Genomic DNA, 23,048 nt, shown 5'->3' on the forward strand with positions numbered 1-23,048 from the left:
GCTGAGGGAGCTGGTGGTGTTTGGTCTGGAGGAGGCTCGGGGAGCCCTCATTGCTCTCTGCAACTGCCTGAAAAGGTGTGGGTAGCTGGGGGTCGGCCTCTTCTCACAGGTAACCAGTGATAGGACCAGAGGGAATGGCCTCAAGTTGTGGCAGTGGAGGTTCAGGTTGGAAATGAGGAGACATTTCTGGTCAGAAAGAGCAGTCAGGCACTGGGACGGGTTGCCCAGGGAGGTGGTGGAGTCACCGTCCCTGGGGGTGTCTAAGGAAAGGCTGGACGTGGTGCTGGGGGACATGGCTTAGTGGGTGATGGTGGTGAGAGGGGCACGGTTGGAACAGACGACCTCGGAGCCCATTCCTCCCCTCCCCCATGTCGGGGCCCCTTGACCGCCTCCCGGCCAGCGGCCTCCACGGGCCGGGCCCCGCCTGCTGCCAGGGTCGCAAGTCGCGATGGGGCGGCGGGCAGGGCGGCCGGGTCACGTGACGGCGCCAAGATGGCGGCGCCGTGGCTGCGGTGTGGCGGCGGCCGCTGAGGGCGGAGGCGCGGCGCAGCTCCCCGGCGGCCCCGGCCCCGCCGCCATGCAGCCCCCGGGCCGCGAGCAGGATGCCCGCACCAAGAGCATGTTCGTGTCGCGGGCCCTCGAGAAGATCCTGGCCGAGAAGGAGGCCAAGCGGCCCCCGCACGGGCAGCTGCGGAGAGCCTGCCAGGTGGCGCTGGGTGAGTCCGCCCCCGCCGGGCCGGGAGCCGCCGCCGCTGCCCGGCCCGGTCCTTCCCGGCCCCGCTCGGGCTGTCACGGCGCGTCCCGGCGGGGAACAGCCCCACAGCCCAGGCGCCGCCTGCATTCGGGGTCTGTGAAGCGGGAGGGGCGCGGGGCTGCCCCGCCGGGACTCAGCTGGGGGGAATCAACCCCGAGCGTTTCGGCTGGGACACGGGGTGCTGGAGGGGCCCTTCTGTTGTCCCGGGCCTGGCAGTCCTCCGATACCTTCCGTCTGACTCGTGGACAGGCTGAAAACTTGGGGCGGCCACATACGGTGTGGTGTCTTGCACAACTGAGGCACTTTCTGCAAACTTCGTAGGCTGGTCTTCAAACCTGCCCCTGCAAATCCATCCTTTCGTAGTACAGGACTAGGTGTTAAAGTTGTGAAAGCAGATGGCGTGACATGTAGGCAAAAAAACTAGGTAAAAGCAGTACAGCTCTTACAGGTAGACTTCTTTGTGGCCTTTTTATTTTATAGCACAGGTATCTCTTACAGTTTCACTTGGTTTGCACCAATATTCTTCCTTTAATTTGAGTGTATTTACTGTATGTAGAACATTGAAACAGGAGAGACCGGCTGAGTGAGTAAGGATGCTGAGCAGAGGCAAGTCTTGTCAAATGTATTATGAAAGCGAACTTGAAAAAAAGCCATTGTTTTTATCTTCCTGCCCACAGTCCTTACCTTGAAGAAATCTGAAGGCACTAACTATCTAGTAGTAACTACATAGAAGCGTATTTATTATTATTTAAAGTTGACATTGTGAGCAACAGAGATTACTTTTCCTAATTCCCTTTCCTGACTTCCCACCAACGTCCACCTAACCCATTTACAGGACTGGAAACCTGCTTGTCTGCTACATAAATACTTTTTGAGAAAGGGAACTTTCTTGAAAGATTAGTAGGAAGGCTTTTGTTTACTACCACATCAAAGACATGATACGAGGGGAGGAGTATTATGCAATAGCCACTTACTGGCATTTGTCTTTTGGATTAGGGCTGTTTTACCTCCCAGTTTTTTAACGTATAGCATGTTTGATTTCAGTTAATGCTTGTGATGATAGATAATAATGTTGTTAATCATGCTGAAAAAAACGTCTGTGGTACTACTTGATTGGACTGAAGCAGAGGTCAGCATGAATAGATAACCTTCTGTTGCCCAACTCTTCTACACTAGTAGGGCCTTGATTACTGTACTAAAGGCTCTCTGTTATATTTGGTAAATGTTACATCATTTCAAGGTGACAACGTGAGTACAGTTCCTTACATTCATGTGTGCTTTTTATTTTTAAACTTTATTCTGTGTAGAATAAGCTCTTTTCTAATCAATTTTTTTAAAAGTTTTATTTTATGTAAGCTTAATTAAGCTTATACTTTGTTAAATAAAAGTCAGTTTAATTTCAAAAGTGCTAGCTTAATTATCAAGCCCTGTGCTGTAGTAAATATGCTAGGGAATGTGGAAAGAAACATTACTTGCAGTCCAAAGAATTCAGGCCAGACTTCTTAATCTACATAAATAGTTTTACAAGAAAGAAGCTACAGTGTTTTCAATAATAGTAAAGTTCAGCTATCCCTTAATAATTAAATCTAAGTACAATTAATTCAAGAGAAATGTAAAGTTAACTTTATGGACCTGGTAACTGTGAGACATTGTCTTTTAATTTTCCATGTCATATTTCAAATGATGCCCCTCTACCTATGACTATGTTCCATTTGCTATGCTGTCTTCTTTATACAACGATCTCTTGAATGGAGCTTTGAGCTATCATATCTTTTATAAAGCAGTCAGCACGGTATGGGTCACAAGTAAATTCTTGCTCTAAATAGAAAGGAATTGGTGTATTCAGGAACTATCTAACCTACCTAACCTTTTGCTATTTCTACAGCTTGTTCTGTGGTGGTACTGGAGTAGTGTTTCTGTTAATTACACATGCTTTAAATTTTTGTTTGGTGAGACAGGAATATATTTCTAACTACAGGAATCATGCTTCTGTTTTCTCTTTTATTAGTTTATAATGTGTTTCACTGTTGAGAACTTAAGTTACCACTGAAAACTGCTGTCATTCTTATCTAGGAAACACATGTGATACTTAATTCTAAACTGCTGTTGTCCTGTTCTTCCGTTCCCAATGGGTGTTTTACTGGAACAGTAGTCTGCAGTTTTGGACTGCAAAATATCTTCATGACTTTGTAGAAATTAGAAGTGTTGTAGGCTCCTTATCGCTCTATATGGGTACCTCAAGGGAGGCTGTAGCGAGGTGGGGGTTGGCCTGTTCTCCCACATGCCTGGTGACAGGACGAGGGGGAATGGGCTTAAGTTGAGCCAGGGGAGTTTTAGGTTAGATGTTAGGAAGAACTTCTTCACTGAAAGGGTTGTGAGGCACTGGAACAGGCTGCTCAGGGAAGTGGTGGAGTCACCATCCCTGGAAGTCTTCAAAAGACGTTTAGATGTAGAGCTTAGGGATATGGTTTAGTGGGGACTGTTAGCGTTAGGTCAGAGGTTGGACTCGATGATCTTGAGGTCTCTTCCAACCTAGAAATTCTGTGATTCTGTGTGATTCTCAAATAGAGTATGAATATGGGAAGGGTGAAAGGAGCGCTTATTCACTTCTGAACTGTACAGGGCTTGTTAGCTTGCACTGTTGGCCCAAAGCAGTGATAGATGTGTCCTTGGAAATGGGTTTGGTAACAAAACCATTTCTCAGTTATTAAAAAAAAAAAAAAAAAATTTGCTCTGTCCATCCCCCTCTTGAAATATACAGGGTAAATATTGAGTAAGCAGAGTTGAATGGATTCCTTCATTCAGCCTCTTGCTTCATCAGTAGGTGTAATAGTTGTATCCAGTGCTCATAGTGCCAGTAAACCCCAGGAGAGGCGAGGAGAAATAAAGTTTTTAAACAGAGAAGCTGTTCTGCTCTGGTTTAGAAAACTGCGATTTTTAAGAAAACTGGTCTTAAACAGACAGGCAGTGTATTGTATATAAATAGTTGCCTAATAAGCACTTCTGTGGAGCTCTGGGCATGCACGGTTCTTAGCAAGTCTACTGAAACAGTCTGTATCCTGATGAATTTCCAGTGGAGTACAGGCAGCGCGTATCACAGCAGTTCGTATGGGTGAAATGCTAATTGTGTGCCTGGGTCTCTCAAATAAAGACTCTCAGAACTATTAATCTTACCCTACGAGGACTGTTTTTAATAATATACTATGCAGCCAGCCTGGTTCTGTGACATTTGATTGCCTAGGCACTTCCTTTGAGCTTTGTAAGCAACAGAATTTGTTTAGTTTGTTAATTAATTTTAATAATAATCTCTTCAGCCATGCCTTTGCTTAGGAATCTGTATGTGTATTTGTGTCTTGATAGAAATGACAAATGGCTGAAGTGAGTTTGTTTCTTGGTTTAGTAAAGCCTCTTGGCTGGCATACTTGGGGAGTGCTGGTGCAAAGCGAGATCTTGCTTCACTGTGGCAGCCTCCTGTAAAGGGCTCTCTACAGAGGGATAGAATCAATAAATGTAGGATGTCTTTTTGCATGTTTGCTTTTTGCTTTAAATTTAAGGCATCCTGGAATTAGGCAATACAGTGGACTGTACAAAAAAAAAAAAAAAAAAAGAAAAGCTGTTACTGCTGTTCCGTGTGTTTGTATTGGCATTGCTCTCCCGTGTTCTGACAAGCTCTGGAACGACATTGCTCGTGTCCTTGTGCTAACAAACTGCTGCTCTCTGCACAGAAACTGGTTTGCTTCCACTGCGATGAACCTGACCGTTCATTAGTGCGGGGTGCATCTAACTTCAAGCCAGCAATTGTCCTTCCTTTTAATACGTAGTTTTCATTATACACAAACTTAAACAGTTTAATACAGAACAGGGGTTACTTTTGGTATGTGCTTCATGCCAAATGCTTTCGTTATGGCAAGAAGCTCTGGAAGAAATGGCTGCTCCGGTTGTGCTGGCTGGTGGGAGCGCCGAAAGGCTTGCACTGAGTGTGGTGCATGGAGCTGAAGTCCCGTGTTGGGACTGCTCTGCTTGTAGGAGGAAGGGGCACAGCCACAGACCAGAAGCGTGGCAGTAGCAAAGGGCTGCTGCAGGCTGGCTCTGCCTGGCCTGGGCTTGGTGAGTGCTTCACGGTAACAGACTTCAGTTAGGCAACCGTTTGTTTCACTCCCTCTTGGTGGTCAGACGACCAAATGAGCTCTTCAAATGTGGAGATTTCCAAATGATTTTGATGCAATCAGTAGCAAGGGCATGGCTGTAACTTGTTTTTGTCTTTTCACTTATTCTTTTCTGCCAGAATTATTTATTAAAATGCTATTGTGATGCAGACACTTTCATGCTGCTTTGGAAAACCCTTTATATAACAAAATAGTGGGGAACTTCATCAGAACTTGGTTAGATTTTTGTTGTTGTTGTTTGTTTTATTTTGTTTAATTTATGGAAGGTTTTGGAAAGTAAAATCATCATTGCTTTAATATGGGGCACTATTCTTATACTTTTTTCTAGTACAAGATCTAATATACCTATCTCAGTGAAGGTATTATTGCAGTATTAAACCTAAGATGGGCCTGGATCATGTTTCCTTAAGGCTAAAACTTCCATTAAACTTGCGTTTAAAACATTTTTTGCTATGCTGATCTGCTAGTTAACAATATGAGGGGGAGGATGATTTGTTTGGGGAAAAAAAAGTCTTTCAGTTGTGTATAAAGAATTTTCTGGGGGTGCTGGTGAGGGGAAAACTCATCGCTTGGTTACTCTATAAACATAGAATTGAGCACTTAGATTTTTCTCAGCTATCGATGCTAATAATGAAACCTGTTTGCTTGTGCAGTATTAAATTTTACAAAACAACCTTTTATTTTCTTGGGTGGGCTCATTGCTCCATGTTTTTAGCATAGTTTGATTTTTTTTTATATATATATAAACAACTTAATCTCTAGTTGAGGAATTTTTATTTTGGAGAAAATGCAGTCATCTCAACCCTACCCCAGGCTGCCCTCCCAACAAGCTCGCCTTGTGCCTCCTCCAGGCACAGTGAATGATCAGTTTCTGATAACTTTGCAGTTTAAACAAGTTTTGTAGATGTGGTAACTTGCAGGGATGTGAGGTTGGATGGGAGGGACAGGATTCCACATGGTATTACAAATGTGTGTAGCTGTGCACCCTTATGGCATGTGGTCTCTTTGCTGTGTGTCAGTGTTCAGTTTGTGTCTGGTGTAGTGCAGTCTGCATTGTGCATCATGGTGATGTATTAGAAATACAAACAAACAAACAAAAAGATGCTAGGATCTTAAGGATTTGCTGGTGTTTGTAATAGAAATGAAGGATGCATTTTTCCTGTATTTACTCTTATGAAAAGCTCCCCAAAACTGTAAGTTCAAAAAGAAGGAGGAGGGAAAACTTTTTTTAAAAAAAGCTGCTGGCAAGATGACAGCATCCGTTTAATATTCCTTATCTCTGAGTAAGAGTTTGTTTATTCAGCTGATGTCATATTGTAAGGTTTGTCAGAAGCGAACTAACCAGCATTGTAGTTAACAGGAAGCTCTGATGCATTGAACTCATGGTTCCTGCAGCGGCTTAAAGACTTCCTCAAACCTGAGCTCTCTGTGATGTAGGCTTACCCTAAAATAAAAAGTACGCTTGGGTTGTTAGTTTTTTTTTCTAAATATACCTTTCTACTGAGAATATTTAGGAAAAAAAAAAAAAGCTTTTTCCTGTAGAAGTTGAGAGCTATGCCTTGCCATAAATTTTGTAATTGTCTATGGTCTCTGGCTTGGGATGCTGAAGAAGTTACAGGAAAGGAGCAGCTAATAATGGAGTGTAATGGTTTGAAACAGCTTTGCTTTATTATGCTTTCCGTATTTGTGGTGATGTTATCAATAACATCTTAGGTGTTAACTTCTGAATTTTTCTTTCTTTCAGATGAAATAAAAACAGAGCTGGAAAAGCAAAGGTAAATTATTAATTGCTGTAATTTGCAAGAAAGCAGCAGGTTGAATAATTTGGTAGTGGAAATGTAAGAGTACATACAAGTTATTGCAATGAACTTGTGAATATGCAGCTACTTACCTTTCTGCCATAAGCATGATTTGGCCCATGTTTCCCAATTACACAACATCTGTGGCTCTGGGTGCTCAAGCTGTAACTGCCTTCTGAATTTCACTATGAAATAATTGCAAAACTTCTAACAGGTACTAATTTTTCACTTCCTTTTACTGTTCTTAATGCAGCCTGATAGAATACCTACTGTTCCTTACGGTTTTCTAGGTTTGGTGGTATATGATCCTAAATACATACATCAAGAACACCTTTTTCAATATTACTTATATTTAAATAATTTTTAAATTTAGATTTATGTAATTAAATTCCTTAAACTTTTTAAACAATATTTTAGAACGACACGTCTAAAAATCATAGTACAATACTAGGAACTGAGCCCCCAAAATGTTTCTTTTTTTTTCCTGTTTTTCCTACAGGCTCTGTTTAAGTCATTCAGAATAATTTGGGAAATTTTATCATTAAGTTATTCTCCAGTATTACAGGTAGTGGGACAGTACTGGAGTGTAGTGGGGGAAGAGGTAAGCTGAAGAATAAATAAAAGGTCACATGTAATATACGAAAAGATTAAGTTGTTTTAATGTGATTTTAAAGAAAAATGAACTTTCTAAAGAAAGTATGCATAAGAGAATACGTTAGGCTTTTATGCTTCTGTATACTATTCAGCTTTAATCAGAAAAGAGAGGATGGATAGCTTGCTGTGATATACGTATTCAGAAAAATTAACAGCTCTTCTCCTCTGACCTAGAGAAGGCACTGATGCTCCACCAAAAGCAAACTTCATTGAAGCAGATAAGTACTTCCTTCCGTTTGAGCTGGCCTGCCAGTCCAAGTCACCGCGCATTGTCAGTACTTCCCTGGACTGTTTACAGGTAAGCTTCAATTCGGACAGACTGAAATGGAGTAACGTGCAGTTACCTTGCATGCTGTTGGCTTTCTTCGAGTGCAGAAGTAATATCCTGAGAACATGCAGCTATGCAGATATCTGCTATGGGTGTTTTGATGCATAAATCATGCAAAATAGGTTGTCATCAGACTTGGCTCAAAGTGCATCTTGTGAAAGCAGGAAATGCACGTTTCTTGTTCTGTAGGGAAACAAACATTCACTGAAGCTCCTGGGTTATTCTGTAAAGATACTTAATCTGCATTGGTTTGAAAGGTCTATTTACCATGGTGTCCCTTGTAATGCTGATGTGATGGGAGGTCAGACTTTGGGATTGTTCTACTTCATTCCTCCTTAGATACATAAAGAAAAAACAATTTTGACTTGACTCTAGCTAACTTCTTGGGCAGAACTTTTCTATTGTGAGTAGGTACAAAGACTGACAATAAAAGGTTTTGTCTGGTAGTGGTAGACAGAAATGTTATGAATGTCAGAATGTATTGCTTATTAAATCCTGTTTTGTCCACAAGTACTTAGGACCCAGACTACTGAAGGTGATAATTTTTATGTTAAAGTTGGTTAAGTGAGGTTTGCTGCTTACCCCCCCCGTCGCCCTTCTTATGCTGTTCTTAACTGTATTTTACTAAACAGTATGTGATTGTCCGAATCGTAGAACTAACTTGTGTTCTTTTTACGTAGAAACTTATTGCATATGGACATATCACTGGCAATGCCCCTGATAGCGGAGCTCCTGGAAAACGACTGATTGACCGAATAGTTGATACAATTTGCAATTGCTTTCAGGGTCCTCAAACAGATGAAGGAGTACAACTGCAGATAATTAAGGTATTTTATTTGGCACATTTTGGCATGATTGTAATTTGCTATTTTTGTCTCTGATTTTGTAACTAAAAAAAATTAAATGTGAAATGCTGCTTAGGACCCAGTTTCTCCACTTCTTAAAACATTAGCTATGTTGCTGAATTTAGGGAGGCTATCAGAGAGTTTGAATTGATATGTGAAATAAATTTTCTTTTGGTGAAGCGGAATATAATGGAATAGTATATAAACTTTGGTTCTACTTTCTGGAATGACCCATGGCCTCGAAACTTTATGTTGTAGAAATAGGACAACTTGGAGTTCATCTTCTAGGTTAGTAATGCTCACGTTCATCAGGTTACTGAATTACTATCACCCTTATACTATCACTCTGTGGAACTTTCACTTGAAGGCACATTAATGTAATGCAGTATCATGGACTGTTGCTCTAGTCTGTCTGCTGTCTTGTCAATTTTTTCAGACTGCTGCAGTTCATCTTCTCAAGTCATAGGAGTACCAGTTGTGTGTGATCTGATTCATGTATTTACGTGGGCTAATGTTAGCTAAGATTAGAAATTGGTGAACTTTCTAATAATCTAATTTGATAACAATTTAGGCCAGCTGACTGTTTTACAGCAATAAAGCTATAAAACATAATGGTAACTGTTTAGTTCAGAGCAGGAAAACTGTCAGTGGAAAATTAATTCTGATAAAAAACACTTTAACAGGTCAGGAGAGAACAAAGATATATGTAAGTTATATTAAATTTTCTTTTGCTTGAAATGTAGTTTCAGAAAACTAGTATTTCTTTATAAAGAAGTCTTATAAAAAGATGTGTTTCATAACAAAACCACAGATTTTTATGGAAGACCTGTATAAAGTATATTTCCTCAGTTCTGTTGTTTTATGGAATTTTTCAGGCTCTCCTCACTGCAGTAACATCTCCATATATAGAAATTCATGAAGGAACAGTTCTTCAAACAGTTAGAACCTGTTACAACATCTATCTGGCCAGTAAAAATCTTATTAATCAGACGACCGCCAAAGCTACACTTACACAGATGCTAAATGTCATTTTTACACGGATGGAAAATCAATCTGTATGTACCTATTACTTTTGCTTCTATCAAACATCTAGGCTTGACAAATGAACAGAATACTTTTTTTTTTTTTTTTTTTTGTATAGGTCTGTCATTGTAGTTAGATATCTGTTGATTTGAAATTTAAAACAGCTGTCAAATTCTGCAATGAAGCATATTGAAGTTAAGGAATTTGACCAATTGGTTAAAAATAACACATGAAACTTATTGCTGATAACAAGGTTTCACATTGTAGCTTTTGCTGAACAGCTTTGTACAAACAAATGATAAATTGCTTTTAAAATGAACTTGATACTGGAGTGGCTAAGCTAAAGCAAGTGTTTCTGACTGGAGTGGCCAAGTGATGGTATCTTCATTGTTGGGTTTTTCCTCATTAGCACATGAATTCTCATGGGAACATTGGTTACCGTAGGCATTTATTTTTCCTTATCATGTTTTCTGCCTTACATTAACTTTATCATAATGCTTTCTCAAGGTACAAGAATCCAGAGAAGCAGAAAAAACAAATCAGCAAAAATCCGTGTCTCCTGCAACTCATGTGGTCACCAGGTCTCCAAAGATTGGTCAGTTAAAGCACAACCATCAGGAAGACAAATGTGTTGTGCCTTTAAGTGTGGAATTAACTAATGGTGAGCCTGAGAGAACAGAATATGGAAACCTGAAGTCAGGGCAGGATCTGATTCCTTCAGCATCAGGTGAACAAGTACTGTTTTTGGTTACGTTTCTATTGGAAATTGTTCTCTTACATTATTTTGGGGAGAAATGATTGGGGTTATTGGTTGAAATCATATTTACATCTTCTTGGTAGCTATTGAGAGTATACAGGCTGTTATTACATATTGTCTACAACATTATAATCATTGAAGAAAAATTCTTCATCTGCCCTAGAATTCTAGTAAAACTATATATAGTTATGTATATAGAATTATACTGGAATTTGACTTGATTAGTTAGATAGGGAAGGAAAGGAGAGAGGATAATTGTGGTACACCTGAGGTGACAGAATTACTTTGAGATAATCGAAATGTCATGGTAAAAAAAAAATGCATTTTATGAAGACGTTATCATATCCATATACTGTATCCAATTTGGGAAAGTATATGAAAGAATAAAAAATTCCTGACAGTTGATAAATACAATGACAAAACTACTGCATTAAAAATATCAGTGCTTTGATTTAATTTAAGGAAATAAAATTAGTATTTTCATATGGCATTTTATAAATGGTTTTAAATGAGAGGTAGTGAAGAAAATCTACAACTGTTAACACTTCTGTCTCTGTCCCCTTTATTCTTTGTCTTCTTCCTAAACAAAAGTACAAAACTCATAAAACTATCTCTGTTTCATCAGATGAAACAACTGATGGAGGAAAGGAAATGGTTAAAGGCATCTTGGAAGATGTAGTTGAGTCAGCTGTGAAAGGTAGTGAAATCTTCTGAAGTAAAATAAATGCGTGCATATTGCAAAATTTTATTCCTCTCATTATAAAAGCATACTTTTTTTTTTTTAATATTACTGCTAAGCATCTTGTAAAGAACACCTACTAAAGCAGTAAGGGCAGTCTTTCATTGTCTTAAAGGATTCCTCTTTTGCTCATAACTGAAAAATTCTTCTAGTTTATTAGTGCTGCTTCTGTCTCAGTCAGTTGTAGAGCTTCACAAATGTCATGGGACAATGTCAGTGAGTGATTTCAATTGTATTTTTCTTTTTCTCCTTTAGTGGCTGAAGAGAAACAGGTAACAGAACTGGTTAAGGCTCTACCTGCAGTAGAAACTGCAGATACTGCTCTTTCTGTCTCCAGTAATGAAAATGTACAAACGAATGGAATTCCAGATGATGGACAGTCTGTTTCCTCTACTGATAACCTGGTAAATAACTTCACTGGATGCCAGTGTATGGATAGAAAAGAGAAACATTCTTTTCACGCAAACTAATAATGTGGGATTTTGGGGAGGGAAGGAACAGAAGCTTTCATGTGTGTGTCCTTAGGTTTAAAAGGGAAGCGGCAACTCCAGCTTAGGTAGATGTTGAAAATAACTGTTCTAAAATTTATTGTTAATTCTATTTTAATATTGACGGGAAGAGGGAAAGGCAGTCAACATGTGTTCAAAAAAAAAAAAAACCCAGGTCACGTGTATTCCCATTTTAGGGTTTCATTTATGCCTTCTCAGAAGAGCTGTAGCATCTTCCCAATTGTTTTGTTCCTTTGTTTCACTGAGGATCTAATGTTTTATTTCTTGCTCTTTAGGAAACAGATGTATCTGGACATCAAACTGCTGCAAAATTTTCCCATGTTCTACAGAAGGATGCCTTCCTTGTGTTCAGGTCACTGTGTAAGCTCTCCATGAAACCACTTGGTGATGGACCTCCAGATCCCAAGTAATGAGATTGTATTCGTTGCATTCTCCTCTCTAGATACTTTTTGGAGACAGGGAGTGCAGTTAAGTAGTTGCTGTATACTAAAGCAGGCATTCCGAATTCACCTGTCAGGCCCATTTTTCAGTTAGCTTGATGAATCTAAGATTGAAACTTGCTTCATAGTATTAGAAATGTAATACTTGAGGGATTCTTTTCTGTGTGTGATCGGTTTGTTAACCGTATCGGTTGAAGTGGTCTTGTGAAGTGGCCTTGTGGTATTTGTGAGGAGTTTCATTTTTTTCGAGGGCAGCAGTGTTAGGAGGGGAATCCTTTTGAATAGGATTGAATTGCAAGTATCTGTTATCCTAGTCCAAGTTGTTAATATTCCTGGAAAATTCCTAAATGAAGATTGTAGCTGTTGTCCAACATCGCTTGCAGGCTTATGTTTTTTTTTTTTCCCATTTGACATGTCTTAAAATAGAAAATAGCAGTTGTTTTTTCATGAAGTGGAAGTAGTACATAAGTATTTATTCAGAGATACAATAACTAATGTTGATTTTTTTTCTAGATCCCATGAATTGCGTTCTAAGATAGTGTCTCTTCAGCTTCTTCTCTCAGTACTGCAGAATGCTGGTCCAGTTTTCAGGACACATGAAATGTTCATCAATGCAATAAAGCAATACCTTTGTGTAGCATTATCTAAGAATGGAGTCTCATCTGTTCCTGATGTATTTGAGCTCTCTCTTGCCATCTTTCTCACGCTTCTCTCAAATTTTAAGACCCATTTAAAAATGCAGATCGAGGTGAGAAACTTCTATCATTTTAATGATGCTGTAGTTCTCAAATAAGGATACTGCCATGATAGAAGTCCAATGGGAACTTAGAAGTTGATGTCTTAGCTTGGTTGGCTTAGTAAACTGGTAAATTACTACTACATTTGAATTCTAGTATGCAAGAGAAATTACTGAGTAGAAATGAATTTGCACTCTTGATTTATTTCCAGCAAGTTTCAGATCAAGTCCTTTACTGCATTTATTTTGCAGGTGTTCTTCAAAGAGATCTTCTTGAATATTCTAGAGACTTCCTCAAGCTCCTTTGAACACAAATGGATGGTGATTCAGACTTTAACTAGAATTTGTGCAGGTATTTCTATTGTGAAAAGCAGATGCTTCCTCTGGCAGCAGAGTAAAATGATTTTGAAGACAAATGCTACATATAATATTTAAGAAATTCTGTGAAAAAATTTATTTGATCCCATAGTGCTTGGGTTAAAATACCTGTGTTAACCCTCACTGCCTGCTCAAACTGTCTGTTTCCTTTTAAAAATGCTGTTACGCTGAACTCTAATGCTTGCACTTTCATTTATTTTCTAGATGCCCAGTGTGTAGTGGATATTTATGTTAACTATGACTGTGATTTAAACGCTGCTAATATATTTGAACGCCTTGTAAATGATTTGTCCAAAATAGCACAGGGACGAAGTGGGCATGAATTGGGAATGACTCCTTTGCAGGTAAAAATAACACTCTTGAAGATCAGGTACAGATTTTATTTTCCATAAATGATGATATCTCTACATTATTGATACTTCCAGTGGTTTGCATGGTTCATAATATACTGATGTTACTTATTAGTTAGCTGTGTTAGATAAGTTAAATTGGATGATGAAGCAATATGATTGATTTACTTGGATTTACTGTGTGTGTTTTCATTGTGATACTGAGCTTGTTCTGGGCTCTTTTGTTGGCTTGCCAAGGGAGAGAGAATCAAATGAGCCACCTTCTGCTTTACCCAATGACTTTCCTCCTGAGATTTATGCCCCAGAAGTACCTTCATCTGGAGTGCACCTCATTCCTTTGATTAGAATTGCATCAGTACTTGCTGGTTTATTTTTTTCTGCGTTCCTTTAACCAGAAAGTAAAAGCAATACCAAGAGACTTTTGCTTCAGTGTTTGAATAAGACTGTTTACTGAACAGCTAAGGTAGTGAGACACTTGTCTTGTTTGTGGAGAGATCTGATGCTATATACTTGCTGTATGTTCTTAATGTTCATAATGCATCCTAAAACTATAATATATATGTGTATTGCTTTTTGGTTTTTGTTGTTGTTGAATATTTTTAGGAACTAAGCCTGAGGAAAAAAGGACTTGAATGTTTGGTTTCTATTTTAAAGTGTATGGTAGAATGGAGCAAAGACCTTTATGTGAACCCCAATCATCAGGCTAGCTTGGGTAAGATGGTTTGTTTAAGTAAGTTTGTCCCTGTGTTTCCTTATGGTTTGGAAGTTTTATTCAGCAATGTAGATGCTACGTTTTTGCATGATAAATTGTTTATACAAGTAAGATATTTTTACAGATGGTTATTAGTGATGTTGCAGTAACTGATTCTTTGAACATCTGGTTCAAATAACCAGATTCTGTTTTAAGGCTATTAGCCAGGCCATTGTCAACACTAGAAAAGCTGATTTATGTAGAGCAAGAAATGGGACAAATCTTGCAGTTGTGAGGTTGAAGTGCAAGTTTTCTCCATAGGCTCTGATGCTCTTTTTCCTTCTGCTGAACTGTTTCAGAATTGCAGCCATGTAGCTTATTCACGTAGTGCAGACTGTCAAAAAGTAAGCCTACTCAAATAAGAATTTTGGCTCATAAACATCTAGTAGAAGTTTTTCTGACTAAATGTTTTTTTTTGCTGAACAGGATGACTTAAGTCTCTCCCTGTTCATAAATAGGTTTGTACAAACCATCTGAACAGGAAATGGCTGAAGGAAAATGCCTTGAGAGTGGAGGGAGACGGAGTAGTGTCAGTTCCTTGGACTCCACTGTGTCATCAGGAGTTGGAAGTGTTGGTACCCAGACCTCTGTACCAGATGACCCTGAGCAATTTGAAGTTATCAAACAACAAAAGGAAATAATTGAACATGGGATAGAGCTGTAAGTTCAATATGACAAGAAAATAAAAACTTGCTAATAAAGAAATGATACATACAACCATATTGTTTCTTATGGTCTTAGACAGTCACACGTGCAAGGACGCTAACAAGCTGAATTTTATCTGGAAGACGCTTGCCTGCTGTTGTTAAGAGCTAACATTGGAGGCTGTCATAGTCAAAAAGGAATTCAGTGAAATCTTGGATGGAGTGGTGTGTGGTGTCATAGCTTTCCTTTGTGCTGGTTCAGCCATGCAAGAGAGGAAAGTGTGTATATATACTGATCTGAGCAGACAGGCTTAATGTTGTCTTCTAGCTCTTAAACCATTTGTTGTCTATTATTGAAATAGTTGTAATTAAATGATTTTCCAGCAATGGTTTATTTCTGTTTCATTTATTTGGAGATCTTTGCCTGTAAATGCTACGAACAGCAACATTTTTAATGTTTCATGAAAATTCCCCAATTTCAGGTGTTTCAAATGGGTCAGTTTTTATTGGTAGCAATAATTTATAACCTCACTAGCAACTGAATATACCTTATGAGATATATCCTGTTGCGTGATACAGTTCATGTATTTATTGCATGTTCTTTGTCCTTTTTCTAATTTTGAAAGAGACAAAACTGCAAGTTGGCATTTGGTTTAGAAGAGCTCTTTAAAACTAAAACTTTATTGGTGGGAATGTTTTCAATTGTATGTATCACCTTTCTCCCTGTTTTTGTGAATAGGTTTAACAAAAAAACAAAGCGAGGAATACAATATCTACAGGAGCAGGGAATGCTTGGTACTACAGCAGAGGACATTGCACAATTTCTGCACCAAGAAGAACGTCTCTGTTCTGTAAGACTATGGGCAACATAAGATAGTTCATAATGTTTTAACAGGAATACTTTTGCCCCTGTCATCGTCTGATATTTGTGTATGCACTCAGAGTTCATATTTAATTAAAAGATAACTAGAAACTAAAGGCTCTAATGAATGTACTTAATCCCAATACTGCTTTCTCCTTACTTGCTGTCCCTGGCTTTTTAGTAAAGTAATTGTGTTTACAATAAAGTGCTGAAGGGATCCCCGTGAACAGGAACATGTGGCTTTATATATCTACATCAGCAGTATCTTCCAACCTAGATGATTCTGTCGTTCTGTGATCTGGCCAGCAAAGAAATATCACGTGGCGCAGTGGCAAAGCATAGTCCACTGCATGTGAAATTGGGTGCAATTCACCCTTCCTTGGCCCTCCACTAACGCAGAATTCACCATGGGGAATGAGGGAAGCAAGAATATGCAAGCTAAATCCATTTTCTACTGAGACTGGTTTCTTGTCATCCTTGTAACAGTTACTCTGCCTGCTCAGTGAAGTCTTACAAAATTCACTAGTGTGCAACTCTTGTACTTAGACTTTATTGCGAAGCTGGCAGTTGGATTACACAGTAATAACTGTCTCTTGTGTTTTTTAGACTCAAGTAGGAGAATTTCTTGGGGAAAGTAACAAGTTTAACAAGGAAGTGATGTATGCCTATGTAGACCAGCTTGATTTCTGTGGGAAAGACTTTGTCTCTGCTCTACGTATATTTCTGGAAGGCTTCCGGCTGCCAGGTGAAGCCCAGAAGATTGATAGATTAATGGAGAAGTTTGCTGCTAGATATATTGAATGCAACCAACGGTAAATCAAAACGTTTGTATTGGATAAGTACCTGAAAAATGTCTGTTTTGTTCATGGCCTTTAGCCATAAGGTATAACACTTACTCTTACCGGGTCAGGTATTTCTACAGGTCTGCATGGGAGAGCAGTTCTTGTTACTTATATTGGTGCAGAATATCTTCACCAGCTAGGTAAAACATTTAGAAAGTGTATGGATGGCGGCATTTCATTAGGTTCCAAATACTTGCTAGAAGGAATTACTGGAAGAGGGAAGCCCTAAGTATGTTAAATTATCTGTGTGTTACCTGTTCTGGTTTTTGACAAATGTGGGTTAGTCAAGAGTAAATAACAGCAATGAGCAATAGTAACTACTACATGGCTTAAATAACTGCTAAGATATTATATGTTTTTGCTTGCAATTGACATCAAGGATGCAGTGTTTTCTTTTCTAATGCAATAAACAAATTAGCTGTGATGTTTCGCTAGGTGTACAGGCTTAATTGGTTCCCATTCTGTAGTCCTGTTGATGTATCACTGGGTCGGTTTTGTATAATTCGTGATAAAAGCCTGGGAGTGAAAAATAGGCTGTTCCTTAGCTTTTGTGTGGTCACCCAAAGAAGGATAAAATATAAAATTTTGGGAGTGCCTTTGAAACTCCCCTCGTCATCATTTGTATCCAGCTTTGCAAAAGTGTTGCTTTTAGGTTTTAAGATACAAATTAAAACCAAAATTATTTGGGGCTTTATGCATTTCTGAAGACTAACTTAAGTCTGTGATCTATTTAAATATCTATTGCTTCTGGGTATTTTTCCTGCATGTTGAAATAGAGATAATGGATAGAGGAATTAAGCCTCTTAATAACCTGTTTTGTTTTTCCCCCTTTCATAGGCAAACACTTTTTGCTAGTGCTGACACTGCCTATGTTTTGGCATACTCTATTATAATGCTGACTACAGACTTGCACAGTCCACAGGTAGAAAATAAAAAGAAACAAAACCAGATTTGTAAAAGTTCAGATTTCCTTGGAACTTGGTATGCAAAATCTGATACCTTGATTCTTTTTTTTACAGGTAAAGAATAAAATGACAAAGGAACAATACATTAAAATGAATCGAGGAATCAATGACAGTAAAGACCTTCCAGTAGAGTATTTATCCACGATCTATGAAGAAATAGAAGGAAAGAAAATTGCTATGAAAGAGACAAAAGAATACGCAATTACAACCAAGAGTAGTAAACCAAGTAAGAAGGAACTAGAAACTGGAATGACCACAGTATTCTGAACTATTGCATTAACTTTCAGGATGGTGTAGTGGAGTTCAGAGCCCTTTTGAAAAAACTTTGTGCAATAAATAAATTAAATTTAGAATGCTAATATCTATATCTGGAATGAAACTGTCTCAGTTATTGATTAATGCAGCTACTTCTATGATGGAAACAGATGTGTGAGTGCATCCAGCACCATTGCAGAGGCACTAGAAACTAATGTCTTTTTCATGGAAGTGTGAGGGAAGTGGTAAAATAACTGAAGGTGGTAGCGCTTGATTTGCTAATTAGCAAAATGTTAGACAGCAGGTAAGCTTTTGTTTCCTTATCAGTAGCATGGCATACATGTAGTTCAAAGGCTGATAAATGTCACAGTCTCGTTATGTCACATTATGATAATGTTTGAAAGAGACTTATGCATGTAGTATATTTGTAGAAACCATTATCTCTGGTTGTACTCTGTGCTTCCTCAGGATAGTGACTATTCATTTAATTCTATTTAGCAAATTCTGAATCTTCAGCATAGTGCTTTTCTGGTGTTTTTGTGACACTTGCAAGTTTCCTAGATCAGAACAGGAACAATTTATCTTCGTGAAAAGTGAAGTTGCAACCTTGCAACCTTTAGTGTAAGGGTAAAGAAAAACAGTTAGTAATTTGTTCTTCAAATTGGTGATAGCCAGTTTTGTTCTGAGCATGTCAGCCTAAGCAATGAAGGATTTTCCATCCATTTTTATAAGTGGAGTGGCTTGACTTAATAGAGTATGCCTCTCTGATTTCTAGTGATTAGGTCACAACACATGGCATATAATAAAGTGCTGAATTAGTTGCATTGTGTAGAATAAAGTCTTAAGTTGGTATGTGGGTTTTAGTGCTAGAACTCCTTGCTTGTGACCTGTGACAGCTTCCTGAATTCTAACACTTGTGGAGGATGCATTTGGATTCTGTTTGGAACACCTTAATTTAATTTTTGTGATACTCAGTAAGAAGATGTGGATTGTGCTGTTACGAAAACAAACCAAATCATCTGTGTGGTGTTTCCCTTAGGTGTAGCTAATGAGAAGCAGCGGAGGCTGTTGTACAACTTGGAGATGGAACAAATGGCTAAAACTGCTAAAGCTCTCATGGAGGCAGTAAGCCATGCAAAGGCTCCTTTTACTAGTGCCACTCATCTGGACCATGTCAGGCCCATGTTCAAAGTAAGTGTGTGAAATTTACCGTGTATTTTCATTGCTAAGAGTTTCAAGCAAGGAAAAAAAAGTGGAGAAATGACTGTGAGAGAATTAACAGGTGGATTTTATTTTGGATATACATGGTTCAAGCTGTGCAGTGTTTTGGGCTAAAACCTTAGCAAACTCCTGAACTTTGTTTCTTCCTTTCTTTAGCTTGTATGGACACCGTTGTTGGCAGCTTACAGTGTTGGTTTGCAGAACTGTGATGACACAGAAGTTGCATCTCTTTGTTTGGAAGGAATACGATGTGCAATTCGAATAGCCTGTATCTTTGGAATGCAGGTTTGTGTGAGACTGAGCATGGGTGTTGCTAATGTAGGCAGTGTAGATTCTGGGAAGAAGGTGGAGGAACGAGGAATTGCAAATAATTTGCACAGAGAAAATAAGGCTTACATACATTGTTGAAGTGGTCAAATAAAACAGTATCATCTCTTTTCAGTTGAAGATCTTTAAATGTTAAAGCTTTTCTCAAATTCTGCTTTCCTTTTGTTTCCAAGTCCTGTAAAAGTATTTGCCAGCTTGCCTATTTTCATTCTGCTGAGAAGTGTTTTAATATAGTCACTGACGATGTAGAAAAAAATTGCTTGGGCATGCTGGAGAAGTATCCTTCTGTAGCTCTTCAGAGACTTGATTACAATGACCTGTTTCTCTGTCTCATAGCTTGAACGAGATGCTTATGTACAGGCCCTTGCTCGGTTTTCCTTGTTGACTGCCAGTTCCAGTATTACAGAAATGAAACAGAAGAACATAGATACCATTAAGACACTTATTACAGTTGCTCACACAGATGGCAACTATCTCGGGAACTCTTGGCATGAGGTAAAAACTTGAATAGCTTAAGTATGCAACTGCACTGTCCTTTTGTCCAAAAGAACTTGGAGGATTTTGCTCTTCTGATGTGCTCAATACTTTCAGTCTGTAGTAAGTGCATCTACCTCCCAGGATGTGTCAGAACTCTGCTTGAAATATCAGTACAAGTGCATTATTTTGTTTACTAAAAAAAAAAAAGAGAGAGTGGAGGACACTATTTTTTTTGGCAGGCTCTCTACACACTGTGTGAACAGTATTGTAATGTTTGAAGGTGCATTTGATATGGAATTAAAACCATACTGAAACTGCATTTGACTTCAGGGAATCCTGCACAGAAACTATTGCCTCCTTCTTCGTACAAACAAAAACGCTCCAGCTCACAGCTCAAGACTTCTCTGTGCAGTGGTTGGGAACTTCTACACCACAATTGAGTGAAGAATTGCGACCAGAATAATTTATTGAGGGACAGGCAAGGATAATCTATCAGGATCATATATATTTTCATAAAGCATGTTTCCCAGAAACTCTTCAATCAGATGTAAATCTTCTGTGATGCTGCTAAAAGGGTCATTCCTGCTGTGTTATTTTCTCTGGCACTAGTCTTTGGCCGCATGGTGATAGGAGCCAAAAGGGACTCTAGCTGACAAGTCACTTGGACCCGGTTTAAAGTACACCCCTACAAATGCTTGTGCCAGTTAAAGGGATGTTTCAGTGCAGGTGTAAGGAAAGAAGAAAAGGCCCCTTCTGTGCCTATAGCAAGGCACAGCTGTGGCATTTTCACTATGTGCACTGAACATCATGGCGTAGCGGGAGCTGCAATGATGCAATCTTTTCATTTCTGGAATGGTGAAGTTGTTCATAGGTTTGAAAGTTGATGCTGCAGAAGTAATAAAATGGTCTCTTCTGATAGAGATCCAAGTTAGATTTCTTGTTACTGTTTATTTGTTCTTCTAATATGGGAATGATTCATGGCAGCTGGTGGTAGTGAATGAATCATTCTATGCAACTTTATTTCCAGTTGTATTAGTAATGTTTCACTTACATCAGAACTATTATAGTTGCCCAAGTTGTTTTAAAGGTTAGACAATCTGGAGAGTGTTAGGAATAAATGTATGATATTCAGAAACAGTGTTTAAATGTCTTTGTTTTCAGATCTTGAAATGTATTAGCCAGCTGGAACTAGCGCAACTTATAGGAACTGGAGTGAAAACTCGGTATTTATCTGGCGCTGGGCGTGAAAGGGAAGGAAGCATTAAAGGCTATGCATCTGGAGGGGAAGAGTTTATGGGCCTGGGATTAGGTAAGATGATTAATCTTAGACTTCATGAAGATGCATAAATAAGTGAAGTATTATGGCTGAGAAAGTTGAATGTTATAAGATACCAAAATGTTTTTACTTGCTTCTAGTGGAAACTATATTAGGATTAATGGAACTTCAACAAACAAAAAACAATTTATACTTAAAGATGTTTTAATGATTACCAAATACATTCCTATTTTAATGACTTCGGTTGTGTTAAGCTATTAAACAAAACTCAAGATTTAGTTGTTAGAATGTGATGTTGTCAAAGCTGTTTTGCCATACAAATGAAGTAATTGTTTTCGTGCCAGTGTTACCTGTTCTTCCTTTTTATGCTCTGTTTAAAAATAAAAACAAATTGTTTATCTTTAGGAACATTACAGTGACTGATAATTGTTTTCTCCAAAGAAATTCCTTATCTCTGTGTTTTGGGCTTGCTGTTTTCTCAGTTCCAATCTTATTAACAGCATTGCATCTTAATTAACGTGATGGCCAAGACACAATGCCCTCATAAAAAAAAAAGTGCCTCTTAGTGCTTTTTAATTTTGTCATAATCTGACACAGATCAGGCAAAGGCACCATGTTCTCCATATAAATTTGCAAGGTAATTGGATGCAGTAGTTGCTTATCTTTGTTTACTTGTATAAAGTTAAGGTTACTATAAGGTCATGATTTCATAATGCTAAGTACTGATTTCTTTTGGCTGTTATTGCAGGTAACCTTGTTGGAAGTGGAGCTGATAAACGGCATATGGCAAGCATTCAAGAGTCAGTGGGAGAGACCAGTTCACAGAGTGTAGTGGTAGCAGTAGACAGGTACTTAAAATCTGATCTTGTTCTAGGGAAAACATGGCTTGAAGTTACTGACCATCCTCACATTATTTGCAGACTGTCAGGGACTTCTGTTCTTGAAGCCTATTTCTAGAGTGAGAAAGAGGCTGATACTGTCTGTGTAATTTGTGTTGCATGCATCCTGTGTATGTGGATTTCTTCTGCCAGATTTAGCCCGAAGTGGACTGGTATCTGAAATGAAGATATGTTCGTATTCTATAAAATCATGCTGTTTTCTTTGGTCTTGCGAACCTCAGTGTTTCAGCATTTCTTTAGTTGCTCTTCTGCAGCTTTTCATTTATTAATAAATGTATTCTTGTCCAAATCATTATCTTGTTCATCCGTCTCTAAAATGTTGGATAAAGAGATGCTTCTATCATAAACTGTATGTTGGAAGCGGAATCAATTACATATTCAAGATTGTAGTATTTATTATAGCATGATGTGTATATACTACATCACAGATTTGGGAGTATTCTACACTTACTGGTGATTTATGTGGATCACAGTCAGTGATTTTAACTTCTCTCGACTGTGAAGAGCTAAAGGGGAGGAAGGGACTTAATGATCCATAGTTCTGTGGCTGTTTTGACAGCCACAACACAGAGTACTCTCAAACCATGTAAAGAGCAAGCAGGTGGCTGGCATCCAGCAGAGTCTTGCAGCAAAGTTCTCTTAATGTCTCTTCACTCCCTCAATGCTATTTAACATGTTATCAACCAAATGAGAGTTCCAGTGCTACTTGTACAGGCTCATATTTTTGTTCAGTACCTGTTTCCTGCTGTGGAATGCTTCTTCCTGGAAGAAGTATAGCAGACTGACTTGCAGCAGGGAAGGGTCTGCTTAGACTTAGGAAAGGTACATGAGCTGCTACCAAAGATTAAAACAGTTGCAGAGGTTATGGTGTTGAGGGTTGTGACGTACCTCCAGGACATATGCTGACAATTGTCTACAGCACTGAGATGTGACTGACTTGTGGATGTGCAGCTAAATCTGCAACGCATTTATTTCTTCCACAGGATATTTACAGGATCGACTAGACTGGATGGAAATGCGATAGGTATGTATGCTGACTGTGTGGTGGGTT

At 38.7% G+C, this 23,048-nt stretch overlaps 1 protein-coding gene across 1 annotated transcript in view; it reads left to right on the top strand.

The window, feature by feature from the left end:
* The first annotated feature begins 479 nt into the window (after positions 1-479).
* Positions 480-23,048, top strand: part of ARFGEF2 (ARF guanine nucleotide exchange factor 2) — a 34,592-nt gene continuing 12,023 nt past the window's right edge. The window contains exons 1-24 of the mRNA XM_082773109.1: positions 480-716; positions 6,665-6,695; positions 7,548-7,671; positions 8,382-8,528; positions 9,422-9,601; positions 10,077-10,296; positions 10,952-11,023; positions 11,321-11,469; positions 11,850-11,980; positions 12,528-12,762; positions 13,003-13,102; positions 13,333-13,472; positions 14,082-14,190; positions 14,688-14,889; positions 15,613-15,724; positions 16,342-16,547; positions 17,415-17,499; positions 17,597-17,768; positions 18,837-18,988; positions 19,175-19,303; positions 19,682-19,840; positions 20,984-21,131; positions 21,847-21,946; positions 22,981-23,021. Coding sequence (XP_082629235.1) covers positions 578-716; positions 6,665-6,695; positions 7,548-7,671; positions 8,382-8,528; positions 9,422-9,601; positions 10,077-10,296; positions 10,952-11,023; positions 11,321-11,469; positions 11,850-11,980; positions 12,528-12,762; positions 13,003-13,102; positions 13,333-13,472; positions 14,082-14,190; positions 14,688-14,889; positions 15,613-15,724; positions 16,342-16,547; positions 17,415-17,499; positions 17,597-17,768; positions 18,837-18,988; positions 19,175-19,303; positions 19,682-19,840; positions 20,984-21,131; positions 21,847-21,946; positions 22,981-23,021 — 3,283 coding nt within the window. The 5' untranslated portion in view covers positions 480-577. The remainder of the gene's footprint in view (positions 717-6,664; positions 6,696-7,547; positions 7,672-8,381; positions 8,529-9,421; positions 9,602-10,076; positions 10,297-10,951; positions 11,024-11,320; positions 11,470-11,849; positions 11,981-12,527; positions 12,763-13,002; positions 13,103-13,332; positions 13,473-14,081; positions 14,191-14,687; positions 14,890-15,612; positions 15,725-16,341; positions 16,548-17,414; positions 17,500-17,596; positions 17,769-18,836; positions 18,989-19,174; positions 19,304-19,681; positions 19,841-20,983; positions 21,132-21,846; positions 21,947-22,980; positions 23,022-23,048) is intronic.

Source organism: Aythya marila, assembly GCF_965140915.1.
Source record: "Aythya marila genome assembly, chromosome: 16".
In the NCBI taxonomy this organism is placed as follows: Eukaryota; Metazoa; Chordata; class Aves; order Anseriformes; family Anatidae; genus Aythya; species Aythya marila.